This window comes from Phacochoerus africanus, chromosome 7, assembly GCF_016906955.1.
Source record: "Phacochoerus africanus isolate WHEZ1 chromosome 7, ROS_Pafr_v1, whole genome shotgun sequence".
In the NCBI taxonomy this organism is placed as follows: Eukaryota; Metazoa; Chordata; class Mammalia; order Artiodactyla; family Suidae; genus Phacochoerus; species Phacochoerus africanus.
In genome coordinates this window covers 25,551,031-25,566,757 of record NC_062550.1, presented here as the reverse complement: position 1 = coordinate 25,566,757, position 15,727 = coordinate 25,551,031, and the positions used below count along the sequence as shown (strand labels likewise).

The window sequence follows — 15,727 nt, the reverse complement described above, 5'->3', positions numbered from 1 at the left end:
ACAGCCTGTCCCAGAGGCTGGGCTGTTTTGAGCAATCCCCGTTTCCCCCTCTTCCGGCCACAGCAGACTCCCCTGAGTAGGAATGCCTGTACACTCCCTGATGGAGGGAAAACAGGAAGAGGAGAGACAGGAGACGGGAAGCCAATGTGCTGGGGGTTGCTCTAAGGGCCAGATGTACAGCTTGCTGGGTCACCATGGAGCCCTGGAAGTTCCAGTTTCATGGGAACTCTGAAGTCATCTAATGTCAGAGGGCTTTTCTCCAGGAAGAAGAGGTGGGAGAGCCCTTCCAGTAGGCAGAGTGTGCAAAAGGACAATAACTTCCTAGAACTATATTATTAAGAATTAAAGCAGTCACTCTGCCCTAAACAGTGGGCCACGAGCAACCTCATCCCTCTTCTGCCTTTCCCTTTAACCATTACAGAAAGGATGGCTGGCAGGCCTGCCTCATCAACTCTGCACAGAATAATCACAAGGACTTTAGAAAGACAAGGGAACAATCTCACCTAAGACAAAAAGTAAGAGAAAAGCCTCCATCTTTCTAGGAGTCCAGATGAAAATAAAAACTCCAGACAGATCTGAGAAAGGAAGGACAATTTCCTTCCTTGTGTGGCTTCTCTCTCCCCACCCCCTCCACACACACACACACACACACACACACACACACACACACAAACAGTACTTGGAGGTGGGAAGTATTGTTCTTAACTTCTGAGTTGCACAACTGGCTTCTTCAGAGAATGTGGCCAAAATCCCAAAAGCTGTCTGGTAGGGAAGTGGGGCCAGGGAGGAGGGAGGAGATGGGGAAACAGCTGGAGGAAGGGAAGAGGCCTCTTGACCCTCTTGCCTGCTTGTAACCCTTGATGAGAGGAACACAGTTACAGAGCTACCTGCCATAGGTTCTGAAAATCATCTTCCTCTGGCAGCCAAGAGATGCTCAGTGGGTCCCTGGCCCAGACTGCTTGGCCAGATATAGGCAAAAACCACTGCAGCAGTTCCCTGGTTGCCTAGCGGGTTAAGGATTTGGTGTTGTCACTGCTGTAGCTTGGGTTCGATCCCTGGCCAGGAACTTCCACATGCCAGGGGCTCGGCCCCCCACCACCCCAAAAGAAGCACAGCAGACAGCCCCTGCTTATCAACTGCACAGCTCTTAAACCTCTGGAAGCCTTTGGTGCTAACTACGACCCTTCAGAGGCATCAACACGGGGGCAATACCCTTACCTTTGCCATCTGTGCTTGCACACCACTGGCTTTCAGTGCTGTTACAGCTTTCTGTGCTGCTGAAGGACTGTCAAAGTCCACAAAGCCATAGCCTGGAACAGGGAAACAGCATCACTGGCGGGTTGGGGGTATAAGGGAGGTAGGTAGGAGGTCCAAGCTTTTCAAATTACAGAGGAAGAATTATGAGCCATGTAACAGATGTGGTAGGGAGGAAGAGAAATTCAGAGATTACAGGTGGTTATCCGTGTGCTCCTTCAACTCTGTTAGATTTGGTCTACGTTACAGCTAAGAACGCCAAGGACAATGAGGTCTTTATGGTATTCTTGCCTTCCTCTCTCCCCATTAAGAAACACGAGGTTTCCAGAATGGGCTCCTCTAATTCACAGCCCTCCTCTATTTCCAAAAGAACCCCCTCTTCTTTTCTAGTCACACCCCAAAAATGCTAGGCATGTAGGATATACAGCCTCTCCACTGCAGATAACCAACTACCTGCTGGAAGAAGCCCCTCCCCACCCCAAAGTACAGCCCTTTCCCCTCCATCCATTCTTTCACCTCATTTGAAACTGCTCAAAACCCCAACAAAATTAAGTCTCCTCATTCCCCGCCAACGAAAGGCACTTAGGATGCTTTGCTAAGTAGAAACGATCTCACCTATCAATCCAGGGAAACATGACATCCGAAGTAAGCCCAAGGAACTCAATCACCAGAGCATTTTCAGCTCTAGCTATCCAGTCACCAAAGACTCTAAATACCTACTAGTCTTTTAAGCCTGAAAACCTTAGCGACTCCTCACTGGCACAGTATACCAGGGATCTGCAGCAGTAAAGGGCAGAGGCAAAGGATAGCCTCACTCACTGCTGCTGTCCATCAAAGACAGCTATTCTCTCACCTTTGCATTTGTTTGTGGTCTTGTCCAATATGGCCTTAGTGGAGACAATCTTGCCATATCTAAGGGAGAAGAAAATGCAAAGTGATAATCTGGGGGCGGGGACTTAGAACAGGACAGAATGAGACATCTAGACGAATCCATGCCCTTTCTTCACTCCCACTAGAACAACTGTCCCCCCTCAAAGCTTAATGGGAACAAAGAAGAAATGAATTTAAAAGGACACACTTGCCATACAAACCTATCCCCAAAAGGTACCTACAAGTAAGATAACGGTAGTGCCTACAATATCAACACATTTCTCTCTTCTTCCCCAAATAAGGCTCAGATACTAGGTAAAAAGAGCCTACTGTCTTTGGGAAAGAAGCTTGGCGATGTCCACAGTAAGTTTTTAAGAGCAGAGCTCTGGCTAGAATTCCTTGAGGACTAAAAATAATCCTTGATATTACATATCTTCCTTTTGACAAACATCACTCCTCCCATGAAAAACTGTTTTTTTTTCTCTGACACCCCACTCCCTACCCTTCTTTTTTTTTTTTTTTTCTTTTTAGAACCGCAAGTGCGGCACATGGAAGTTCCCAGGCTAGGGGTTGAATCAGAGCTGCAGCTGCCAGCTTACACCACAGCCACAGCAATGGGGGAACTGAGTCAAATCTGTGACCTACACCACAGCTCACAGCAACACCGGATCCTTAACCCACTGAGCAAGGCCAAGGATTGAACCCACATCTTCATGGATACTAGTCGGACTCATTACTGCTGAGCCACAACTGGAACTCCACCCCTTACCCTTCTACTAGCCCACTAATCAGAGGTCAACTTGGGCCAAACTACTTTTGTTCATATTCTAATACTAATACTTTACAGTTATGTGTAATCTTGGACAAGTCATTAAATCTTTTTGTGCCTCAATCTTAGCATCTATAAAATGGAGATAGAATTGTTGGGAATACGAAATGAGTTCATCAATATAAGGCATTACCACATGGTAAACACCTGGATTTTTTTTTTTTTTTTTGGTCTTTTTGCCTTTTCTTGGGCCGCTCCCATGGCATATGGAGGTTCCCAGGCTAGGGGTCTAATCGGAGCTGTAGCCGCTGGCCTATGCCAGAGCCACAGCCAACGCTGGATCAGAGCCACGTCTGCAACCCACACCACAGCTCACAGCAACACTGGATCCTTAACCCACTGAGTGAGGGCAGGGATCAAACCTGCAACCTCATGGTTCCTGGTCGGATTCGTTAACCACTGAGCCACGACGGGAACTCCAAACCTGAAAATTCTTAACTGTTATTATTATACTCAAGGGACCTCAACTTTAACCTACTGCAAACAGATCTCTTTCCTGCTTTTCTAAGATTTCTGTTTCTTTTTTTCCATTTTTGGCCATCTCTTGGCACATGGAGTTCCCAGGTCAGGGATCAGATCTGATCTGCAGTTGTAAGATATGCCACAGCTGTAGCAATGGTGGTTCTTTTAACCCACTGTGAGGGGCCAGGGATTGAACCTGTGTCCTGGCACTGCAGACACTGCTGATCTGGTTGCGCCATAGCAGGAACTTCTAAGATTTCTATTTCTTATTGTCAAGATTTGAGTATGTTAGGGAGGGGAGTGGGCATAAGACCAAATGCAAAAGCTGTGTTAAGAAAATTATCTAGGAGTTCCTGTTGTGGCTCAAAGGGTTACGAATCCAACTAGTATCCACGAGGACTCGGGTTCAATCCCTGGCCTTGCTCAGTGGGTTAAGGATCCAGTGTTGCCATGAAAGAAAAAGAAAAAAAGAAAATTATCTAAAACTTGATGATAAGGCAAAATGTGGACTGCCTGCACATCTTTCTTCTTTTTTTCTAGGGCTGCACCTGAGGCATATGGAGGTTCCCAGGCTAGGGGTTGCATTGGAGCTGTGGCTGCCAGCCTACACCACAACAACACAAGATCTGAGCTGCATCTGCAACCTACACCACAGCTCATGGCAACACCAGATCCTTAATCCCCTGGGTGAGGCCAGGGATCGAACCTGCATCCTCATGAATACTAGTCAGATTCGTTTCCACTAAGCCATGATGGGAACTCCTGCCTGTACATCTTTCAATACCATTCTGGAACACTGTCTACAAGCCTATTCAAGGTATATTTTATTATCTAAGGGGATGTTTCTTTAAGGGTTCTTTTTGTTTGTTTGTTTTTGGTCTTTTTAGGGCCACACCCGAGGCATACGTTAGTTCCCAGGTCAAACTGGAGCTGCAGCTGCTGGTCCATAGCCATAGCCACGCCAGATCCAAGTCATGTCTGCGACTTACACTACAGCTCACAGCAATGCTGGATCCTTCAGATCCTTAATCCACTGATCGAGGCCAGGATCAAACCTGCATCCTCATGGCTACTAGTCAGGTTCTTTACCACTGAGCCACGACAGGAGCTCCATGTTTGAGTTATTATTTGCTACTGATGAGGGCCCAGATATTGTGAAGAAACATATTAACTTACAGATTTTTGTCCAGTATAAATACAAATAATTTCTGTCCAGCAGAAAATATAATCCCAGAGGTTACTGTTTTACTGTCCTATAGGATGTGAACTATAGGATGTTACTTTTGTCTGTGTCCTAGTCATCTTATTCCAACATCTTTTTCTGCAGTACCTAAAAATACTCAGTATCTCAATTGCTCTTTAAACCCATATTAGTATCCTGCTGGTTCCCTCATTAATGAGTAAAACAAATATCTGGCACATGTTCACCTACATTTGTAGAAGAGTTAGGTTTTTCAACTTTTTGAAAATTATATTTTTGGCAGTAAAGTCATGTGGAATTCCCCAAACTTGAGCAGTGGAGTACCGCGGCTTGGTCAAGGATTATATTAGAAATGTTCCACTAGAAAGACGTCTCTACATTCCACTCCAGGAGGGTGAAAATGTTAAAGAGACAGAACAGAAATCACTAACAAAGTCAGAAGTATAAGATTTAACTGAACACAGTTGACAGGGACTGAATTTCAGACTAATATTCCAAACGAGCATTTTTTTTTCTACCTCTCCTCTCATCCCATCCCTAAAGAACACATGGTGATTGATGTATTTGTTTCGCTCCTTGGCGGCCTCTCACTGACTCTGAGTGGGATTCTTGAGCCAGTGGACTAGACAGAATAAGTCAAGCAACGCTCTAGAGGCTGGAGTGGATGTGGCGATCCTAGCCCTTCAGGGCTACATACTTGGGTTCTTTTTCAAATTTAGACAAGGGAAGAGATGAAAGAGACAGTAAGCCAGAGGACACATATGCTGCTATCCCTATCAAGGCCCCAGGGCGGAGCTTGCTGTGGTCGGAGCAGCCTGAGACTTTTGAGCTCAGAATTTCCACTGCAGCTGGCAACAGCTGGGTCGTGCTGCTTGCTCCTCGGAAAGAGCCCCTCCAAGAGAACCAGGAGTTCCAGTCTCAGACTCCATGCCTCTCCCCACTGCCCACCAGGGCTTAGGATCCAGCCACATTTACTTTCCCTACAATCTAGAGAGACAACTGGGACAAAGGTGGGAAAGTCCTTCAATGCATGGGAAATACCCTTCATAGAAAGCATGACCTCTAAGCTCACAGCACCAGCAAGGACTCCACCCACCTGCTCCGATTCTCTTTTGTCAAAATTCACCTAGCACCTACTCTTTCCCGCCTCATTCCTACTTCTCCATAGTCCCCTACTGGCCGCCTCAATTTCATCCTATATGCTGCTCTGACTATCCTCATCCCTTCGGACATGGCAGAAGGAAAGGCAACTATTGGGAAGAGCAAAATGAAAGCCTAAAAGTATAGTGAAGTAAGCAGAATTGAGAAGACTGGTTCTTGTAGCACATATATTTAGTATAAGAAAAACAGGGTGCAGAAGTCAAGGAACCAGATTGATAGGATACTCTTTCCCCTCATAAACCAATATTTTTGCTAATTCCCATTCCTTCCAAAAATTACTAGTCCTAGACTAAGTCCCCTAAGTTTCATTTTAATACCTTTCTAGCAAGGTAAGCCAAAATAAAGGATCCAGTTTTATACACACATCTAGCCTTCAGAGACTGATTTTGTGTAGCCTGATGTTAGCAAAAACCCAAAAACCACTACTTTAGAAAAGTAAGGGATGGAGTTCCTGCTGTGGTGCAGTGGGTTAAGGACCCGATGTTGCTACAGCTATGTGGGAACTTTCATATGCTATGGGTGTGTGCCAACCCCCCCCCCACAGAAAAAAAGAAAAAGGGATCTAAAGAGTACCTCTGAGACCTCATACAACTACCACTTTTTTTTTTTTAAAGGCTCACTCTTTTATTTATTTACTTTTTAATTTTTTGGCCGCAACAGTGGCATGCAGAAGTTCCCAAGCCAGGGAGAACCCATGCCACAGCAGTGATCAGAGCCACAGCAGTGACAGAGTTGGATCCTTAACCTGCTGAGTTGCCAGGGAACAACGCCTCATACAACTACCCCTCTGCCTCTCCAGGATTTGGAATCGCTGGAATGTACATATATTGCTGTGGGAGTATGAGTTAGTGTGACCGCTTCAGAAAATTGTTTAGTAGTATCTATAAAAGTTGAACAAATGTATATAGCCTATGATTTAGCAACTTTACTCCTGGGTGCTTACCCAAGATAAATGTGCAGACACATGTACCAAAAGACACATACAAGTTTATAGTAACACTACCCATATCTATAACAGTCACATACTAGAAACAATCCAAATGTCCAGCAACAGCAGAATGAGTAATTAAATTGGTATATTCCCATGATGGAATTGTATAAAGCAACAAGAATGAACAGAGTTCTGCTACATGCAGCAATGTGAATCAATCTCACAAACAACACTGAGCAAAAGAAACCAGACATAAAAATTATATGCCATTATCATTATAGGAAGTTCAAACAAGCCACATACATCGTTTAGAAGCCAAATAGGAGATACATTTGGGGCTGGGGAAGAGACTGTAACCGGGAGCTGGGCTTCTGAAGAGTTGGTAATGTTCTAGCTCTTGATCTGGTTACAAGGCACTGTTATAAGGATGTGTTTACCTTATGAAAATGCACAGTTGTATAAACACTTATAATTTGAACACTTTTCTGTGTGCTTGTTATACTTTAGCAATTTATTTACTTTTTTTTTTTTTTGGCCTCCCCCATGGCTTGAGGAAATTCCCAGGCGGAGGACCAAAGCCACTCACAGCAGCAACCCAAGCGGCAACAGTGACAACGCCGGATCCTTAACCCACTGTACTACAAGAGAACTCCAATAAAGTTTTAAAAGATGGTAAATTTATACAGACTACGGTTTCTGTTTCTGTTTCTTTCCAAACTCAATTTCCCCATCCCCGTTAATATCCTCATGCCACCAGACTTCTGCCTCTAATCAGTCCCCCACATAAATAGTTTGAAACATATTTTTCTGCCAAGTGGAATTGAGCTGGCATCTCTGCACTCGTGCAATTTTTCCACCTTTCCTAATTGGGCTAATTCCATGGTGGTTATCTCTGCTTCATGACTCAAATCCATGCTCAAGAGCCCCAAAGATCTTAGGGGGTAGATGCAAAATGACAGCCTCTTTCTCCATCTTCTTTATCGTCTAATTTGAAGCCTCCTCTGAGTCATTGGGAATATCTCTAGCAGCAGCAGGGTTTTGTTTTGCTTTGTTTTTTGTTTTGTCTTTTTTGTCTTTTTGCCATTTCTTGGGCTGCCCCCGCGGCATATGGAAGTTCCCAGGCTAGGGGTCAAATCGGAGCTGTAGCCACTGGCCTACGCCAGAGCCATAGCAACTCGGGATCCGAGCCGCGTCTGCAACCTACACCAAAGCTCATAGCAATGCCGGATCCTCAACCCACTGAGCAAGGCCAGGGATCGAACCTGCAACCTCATGGTTCCTAGTTGGATTCGTTAACCACTGAGCTACGACGGGAACTCCCAGCAGTTCCTTTAAGTACATAATTCAATTGTACTCCTACTTTCTTCTACTCCCACTGCCAACTGTATCTTCTAATCTATACCTTTAGAGATATTGAACATTTCTACTCAAGGTGTTAGGACAGCAATCTTTCTACTAAGACCATCGGTTCTGGGTGCACGCTGGAAACAAAGTAATATACTAACTAGGCTTCAAAGGTCAGCTCTATCTGGCTTTCTGTGGAGACATACATAAAAATTTTATATATTGGTAGTAGGTAGAATTTCTTTGGGGGAGGGCTGCTGAGAAACCTTATGACTATGAGGGAGAAGCAAAATAGTACTGCATTTTAGGTTAAGAGTATCTGGTAAGAAGCCAGCATCACCAAATCTGTACTGTCCCTGAAAACCACCCACATGTGCCCCAACTTACGACTGACACAACTTGACTAGGTCCTGGTCAGTAGTGCCTGGCTGCAATCCCCGGATGTAGAGGTTGGTTTTACTCAGCTGGTCATTTACATTGCTCCCATTGCTGCTGTTAGGGGTGCTGTTGCTTGGACTAGGTGGTGCCATCTGCTGAGACAATGACACATATGGCTGCAGGGAGACACAAAGAACAGAAGGTCAGAAGAATTATACATTTAGATGCTCAAGAGTGAGGAAGATCTTGGCCTCTTGGAAAGAATGATTTCAAACTTTAATAGCAATGAAGTCAAGAAAAGAGTATATATACAAAAAAACAGCTTAAAGGAATTCCTCTCTGCCATAGAATAAGAAAACATTTAACTGTCCTATCTTTCAGAAATAATGAGGAGACAAAAGAAGCTTGTTGGAGTTCCCGTTGTGGCACAGTGGAAACGAATCCGACTAGGAACCATGAGGTTGCAAGTTCGATCCCTGGCCTTGCTCAGTGGGTTAAGGATCCAGTGTTGCTGTGAGCTGTGGTGTAGGTCGTAGATGCAGCTCCGATCTGGCGTTGCTGTGGCTGTGGTGCAGGCTGGCAGCTGTAGCTCGATTCAACCCCTAGCCTGGGAACCTCCATATGCCGTGGGTACGGCCCTAAAAAGCAAAAAAAAGAAAAGAAAAAAAGAAAAAAGAAAGAAAAAGAAGCTTGTTAAAGGTTTTGAAAAAAGATACTTTGCTATGGAGGAATGTTTTTATCAAACAGATGCTGGAGACAAAATTAATGTATGCCTCTTAAGTAAACTGCGTAATGAGATAAGACTAATAAAATCTTAGAGTTGCCTCTAAGTGGTGGTGGCTCAGTGGGCTAAGATGGCTTGGGTGTTGTCACTGCTGTGCCTCTGGTTACTGCCATGGTGTGGGTTTGATCCCTAGCCCAGAAACTTCCACATGCCATGGGCCCAGCCAAAAGAAAAAAAAAAAAAAAGACTAGTAAAATCTAGGTTCCGGAGTTCCCGTCGTGGCGCAGTGGTTAACGAATCCGACTAGGAACCATGAGGTTGCGGGTTCGGTCCCTGCCCTTGCTCAGAGGGTTAACGATCCGGCGTTGCCGTGAGCTGTGGTGTAGGTTGCAGACGCGGCTCGGATCCCGCGTTGCTGTGGCTCTGGTGTAGGCTGGTGGCTACAGCTCCCATTGGACCCCTAGCCTGGGAACCTCCATATGCCGCGGGAGCGGCCCAAGAAATAGCAACGACAACAACAACAACAACAACAAAAAGAGACAAAAGACAAAAAAAAATCTAGGTTCCATTCAAAACTGATAAAAAACTAATAAAAATGTAGCAATTATAAAGGTATAGAAAAGTTCAACTGTGTTTATAAAACTGTAGAATATGAGAACTGTAAAATACCTGCAGAAGCCTGAAAATTATTATAAGCTTAGACAAAATTAAATACTAATTACCATGCCAAGCAGCAAAAATGAAATTTATTACTATGCTAATAGTGGTTTGGTCATAGGTTATTTATAAGTTTGAAAGGTTAAACAAATGAATAATAGATAAAATATGGTTAAGGAAATCTAGGGTTTGGGGTGAAACAGCTCTAATCATTCACTAATGATACTAGGACGGGTAACCAGACTCTAATACTTTTTTTTTTTTGGCTGCTCCACAGCACATGGAGCTCCTGGGCCAGGAAACAGATCTGAGCCATGGTTTAGACCTATGCTGTACCCTTGGCAGCACTGGATCCTTTAACCCACTGTGCTGCACTGGGGATCAAACCTGTGTCCTGGCACTGCAGAGATGCTGCCAATCCCATTTTACCACAGCAGGAACTCCAGAATCCTTTTATTATTATTTAAAATTTGGCCACGTCTGCAGCATGTGGAAGCTCCTGGGCCAGAGATCAAACCTGTGCCACAGCAGTGACAATGCCAGATCCTTAACCTGATGAGCCACCAGGAAACTCCTAAAGAATCTCTCTCTCTCTCTCTCTCTTTTTTTAGGGTCACACTTGCCGCACATGGAAGTTCCCAGGCTCAAACTGGAGCTTCAGCTGCTGGCCTATGCCACAGACAAAGCAACGCAACATCCGAGCCAAGTCTGTGACCTACACCACAGCTCACAGCAACACTGGCCCCTTAGCCCACTGGGTGAGGCCAGGGATCAAACCAGTGTCCTCATGGATACCAGTCGAGTTTATTACTGCTGAGCCACTATGGGAACTCCCAGGGGTTTTTTTTTTTTTTTCTTCTGCCCTGCCTGCAGCATGTGGAAGTTCCTTAGCCAGGGATTGAACCTGTGCCATAGCAGTGGCAACACCAGATCCTTAACCTGCTGAGCCACAAGGAATTCCCAGCAAATATACAGTTTATTCCTTAGCTCTATACTATACCAAAGAAGAAACCCAATACCACATCCTGGAATAGTCCAAAGACTCATGACCTTCTGTAGCTCTTGAAACACCCCTCATATTTCCTGTCCCTGTCCCCCTCTCTTTGTCAGCACTTACTTACATGAGGATTCCCATATAGACTAATCCATGTGCCAGAGGACTATGTATGAATTATTCCTCTGTGGTGGCAGTGACAGTCAGCAAGTGCAGGGCAGAGCATGTGCTTGTTTTTAAGCAACTTTCAGACAAAAGATAAAAATAGGGCAAATAGGGAGTTCCCATTGCGTCTTAGTGGCAACAAACCCAACTAGTATCCTTGAGAATGTGAGTTCAATCCATAGTCCTGCTCAGTGTGTGAAGGATCTGGAGCTGCAGTGAGCTGTGGTGTAGGTTGCAGACATGGCTCAGATCTGGCATTGCTGTGACTGTGGTGAGGCCAGCAGCTGCAAGCTCTGATTCAATCCCTAGCCTGGGAACTTACATATGCCGAGAGTTTGGCCCTAAAAATCGAGGGGAAAAAAAAAAAAAAACAGAAAAGGAAAGGAAAGGAGTTCCCATTGTGGCTCAGTGGTTAACAAACCTGACCAGCATTCATGAGGACGCGGGTTCAATTCCTGGCTTCATTTAGTGGGTTAAAGACCTGGTGTTGCCGTGAGCTCTGGTGTAGGTTTCAGACATGGCTCAGATTCCATGCTGCAGTGGCTACAACTCCAATTCGACCCCTAGCCTGGGAACCTCTATATGCCACAGGTGTGGCCCCAAAAGATCAAAAAAAAAAAGTGAAGAAAAGAAAAAAATACGGCAAATAGGAATTACTGCTGTGGCACAACAGGATCGCCGGTGTCTCTGCAGTGCCAAGACGCAGGTTTGATCCCCCACCCAGTATGGTGGATTAAAAGATCCAGCATTGCCCGAGAGGCTGGAATTCCATATTCTGCCCATGACCAAGAAGAAAAAAAAAAAAGGGTAAATAAACCTAAGAGTCATACATCCAGTGCTAGAAATGGCAGCACTTTAAGAATGGTGTCGAAGGAGTTCCCGTCGTGGCTCAGTGGTTAATGAATCCGACTAGGAACCATAGGGCAAATAGGGAGCTCCCATTGCATCTTAGTGGCAACAAACCCGACTAGTATCCTTGAGGATGTGGGTTCGATCCCTGGCCTTGCTCAGTGGCTTAAGGATCCCGCGTTGCTGTGAGCTGTGGCGTAGGCCAGTGGCTACAGCTCCGATTAGACCCCTAGCCTGGGAATCTCCATATGCTGCAGGAGTGGCCCTAGAAAAGGCAAAAAGACAAAAATAAATAAATGAATAAATGAATGAATGAATGATTAAACAAGTAAGAATGGTGTCGAAGAAGAGTTTCTGCCTTGGCACAGAGGGTAAATGACCTGGTTTATCTTTATGGAGGCACTAGTTCGATCCCTGGCCCCAGGCAGTGGATTAAGGATCCAGTGTTAGGTGGCAGATTTGATCCCTGGCTTGGGAACCCGATTTGCTGAGGGGCAGCCAAAAAAGAAAACAAAAACAAAAACAAAACAGTACTACGCAGGGAAGGCATGAAAAGACTGGTAGTGTGGAAGAGCCTTGAAATTTGATTTCTTAGCTAAAAGTTAATGCAGCACCTGACAAATGTAGGTTTGTAAAGGAGATATTAATGCTTTTAGAAAGTTCTAGTATTTCATTAATTTTTTTGGAGAAGGAGCAATTTCAGTCGTGACCCCTGAAGGTGGGAAGCAATCTCAGGGCTAGGGCATTTTGGCTTTGGATCTGCCAGTGAAACCCAGATGCCTGTGGGCAATGGGTCACCAAAGCAGAATAGGAAACACTGACTGAACTGCAAAGATGAACTGACTAAATGCATATGCTAGGGAATGCAGATTTAAGGTTGGCTGGAGACTAGATCTATCAGTAAGGAGTTTGTGAGGACACCAGCAAGGATTTGGTTGTTTCCCAGAAAGGCCACTCCACTGGAAGAAGGACTAGCCACACACAAAACCTGAAGGAGGGGTTCCCTGGTGGCCTAGTGGTTAAGGATCCAGTGTTGTCACTGCTGTGGCACAGGTTGATCCCTGACCCAGGGATGGAGTAGTGGACAGGAAAAAAAAAAAAAAAAAAAAAAAGCTGAAGGAAAGCCAAATAAGGTAGGACGAATGAGTTAATGGATAGTAAGTACTTAACATGGTGTTTGGCAATCAGCAAGCGTCAGTTATGGTTATTCTATTTTTAATTTTTTTTTGCTGCACTTGGAGCATATGGAGGCTGAATCTGAGCCGAAGCTGCAACCTACTCTGCAGCTACAGCAACACTGGATCCTTAACCTGCTGTACTACAGTGGGAACTCTAGTTATGGTTATTTCTTTTTGCCTTTTTTTTTTTTAAAGGCCTGCACCCACAGCACAGGGAAGTTCCCAGGCTAGGAGTTGAATGGGAGCTACAGCCTACACCACAGCCACAGCAATACGGGATCCGAGCTGTGTCTTTGACCTACACTACAGCTCATGGCAATGCCGGATCCTTAACCCACTGAGCTAGGCCAGGGATTGAACCTGCATCCTCATGGATCCTAGTTGGGTTCATTAACTGCTGAGCCACGAAGGCAACTCTGGTTATGGTTATTTTTTAAAAAATTGGAGTCTTTTAAAAATGGAGTTTTTCTGGTGGTCCTATCATGGTCCAGTAGAAACAAATCTGGCTAGGAACCGTGAGGTTGTGGGTTCAATCCCTGACCTCGCTCAGTGGGTTAAGGATCTGGCGGTGTTGTGAGCTGTGGTGTGGGTCGCAGATCCAGCTCGGATGCCGCTTTGTTGTGGCTCTGGTGTAGGCCAGCAGCTGTAGCTTCATTAGACCCCTAGCCTGGGAACCTCCATGTGCCATGGGTGCAGCCCTAAAAAGCAAAAAAAAAAAAAAAAAAAAAGGATCCAGTGTTGCCATGAGCTGTGCTGTAGGTTGCAGACGAGGCTTGTATCTGGCACTGCTGTGGCTGTGGCATAGGCTGGCAGCAACAGCTCTGATCAGACTGCTAGCCTAGGAACCTCCATGTGCCGAGGGGGCAGCCCTAAAAAAGACGTAAGAAAAAAAAAAATGGGTTCTTCTATTATTAAAGGACAAAATTCTCCTTTTCTTGCAAAATATAGACAACTCATCCATACTGAGCTATTATTTGTTTTCAGAGACTTTATGTTTCCCCTAGTAGTCCTTAAAGATCCAGGAAAACTTGGGAGAGCTGTTTTCATGGAAAGCACATGAAGAGATCTGAGACTGCAAGGCAGGCAGTGAGAAACCTACTCAGTGAGCTGGCCCTGACCATCTTCAGAACTACCCTTCTCTGACCTCCTCACAAAGTTACTTATGTCTAGATTATAAAACAATTCCTTCTGGGAGTTCCCTTGTGGCTTAGCGAGTTAAAGATCTGGCATTGTCACTACCATGGCTCTGGTTACAGCTGTGGTGTAGGTTCGATTCCTGGCCTGGGAACATCCACATGCTGTAGGCACAGACATTAAAAACAAAGTAATTTTGATGGCTATAAGAAAAAAAAGTGTTGGTGAGGCAGTGAAGGAATTGGAACCCTGTACCCTCCTGGTGGGAATGTAAAATGATGCACCTGCTTTGGAAAATGGTTTGGCAGTTCTTAAAATGGTTAAACACACAGAGTTATCACATGACTCAGCAATTCCACTCCTAGGTATGTACTCAAGAGAATTAAAAATACATGTCCTGGAGTTCCCGTTGTGGCTCAGTGGCTAACAAATCTGACTAGGAACCATGAGGTTGTGGGTTCGATCCCTGGCCTTGCTCAGTGGGTTAAGGATCCGGCATTGCCATGAGCTGTGGTATAGGTCACAGATGTGGCTCAGATCCCGAGTTGCTGTGGCTACAGTGTAGGCCGGCAGCTACAGCTCCGATTAGACGCCTAGCCTGGGAACCTCCATATGCCACAGGTGTGGCCCTAGAAAGGCAAAAAGATAAAAAAAAAAAAAAAACATGTCCACGCAAAACGTGGACATGAATTTCCCAGCAGTATTATTTCAAATAGCCTAGAGTAGAAATAACACAAATGTCTATCAATTGATAAATAAATAAAAGGTAGTATATTCATATATGAGCCTATTATTCAGTCATAAGAAGAAAAGAAGTACAGACAAACGCTACAATATGAACCTTAAAAACATGCTAACAACCGACAAGGGCTTAATCTCTAGAATATATAAACAACTTATACAACCCAACAGCAAAAAAACCAGTCAATCAATGGAAAAATGGGCAAAAGACCTGAATAGACATTTCTCCAAAGAAGATATACAGATGGCCAACAAACACATGAAAAAATGCTCAACATCGCTGATTATAAGAGAAATGAAAATCAAAACTACCATGAGATAGCACCTCACACCAGTCAGAATGGCCATCATTAATAAATCCACAAATAACAAGTGCTGGAGGGGCTGTGGAGAAAAGGGAACCCTCCTGCACTGTTGGTGGGAATGTAAACTGGTACAGCCACTACGGAGAACAGTTTGGAGATACCTTAGAAATCTATACATAGAACTTCCATATGACCCCGCAATCCCACTCTTGGGCATCTATCCGGACAAAACTCTACTTAAAAGAGACATGTGCACCCGCATGTTCATTGCAGCACTATTCACAATAGCCAGGACATGGAAACAACCCAAATCTCCACCGATAGATGATTGGATTCGGAAGAGGTGGTATATATACACAATGGAATACTACTCAGCCATAAAAAAGAATGACATAATGCCATTTGCAGCAACATGGATGGAACTAGAGAATCTCATACTGAGTGAAATGAGCCAGAAAGACAAAGACAAATACCAAATGATATCACTTATAACTGGAATTTAATAGCCAGCACAAATGAACATCTCCTCAGAAAAGAAAATCATGGACTT

The 15,727-nt window shown here is 44.6% G+C and overlaps 1 protein-coding gene across 2 annotated transcripts in view; it reads right to left on the bottom strand.

Annotated features, from left to right (window-relative positions):
- Nucleotides 1-15,727, bottom strand: part of RBMS2 (RNA binding motif single stranded interacting protein 2) — a 65,051-nt gene that overhangs the window by 18,163 nt on the left and 31,161 nt on the right. For both annotated transcript variants that reach the window (XM_047786947.1, XM_047786948.1), the window contains exons 2-4: nt 8,440-8,606; nt 2,108-2,166; nt 1,219-1,310 (exon numbers count right to left, since the gene is read on the bottom strand). In XM_047786947.1, the coding sequence (XP_047642903.1) occupies nt 1,219-1,310; nt 2,108-2,166; nt 8,440-8,606 (318 nt within the window). The remainder of the gene's footprint in view (nt 1-1,218; nt 1,311-2,107; nt 2,167-8,439; nt 8,607-15,727) is intronic.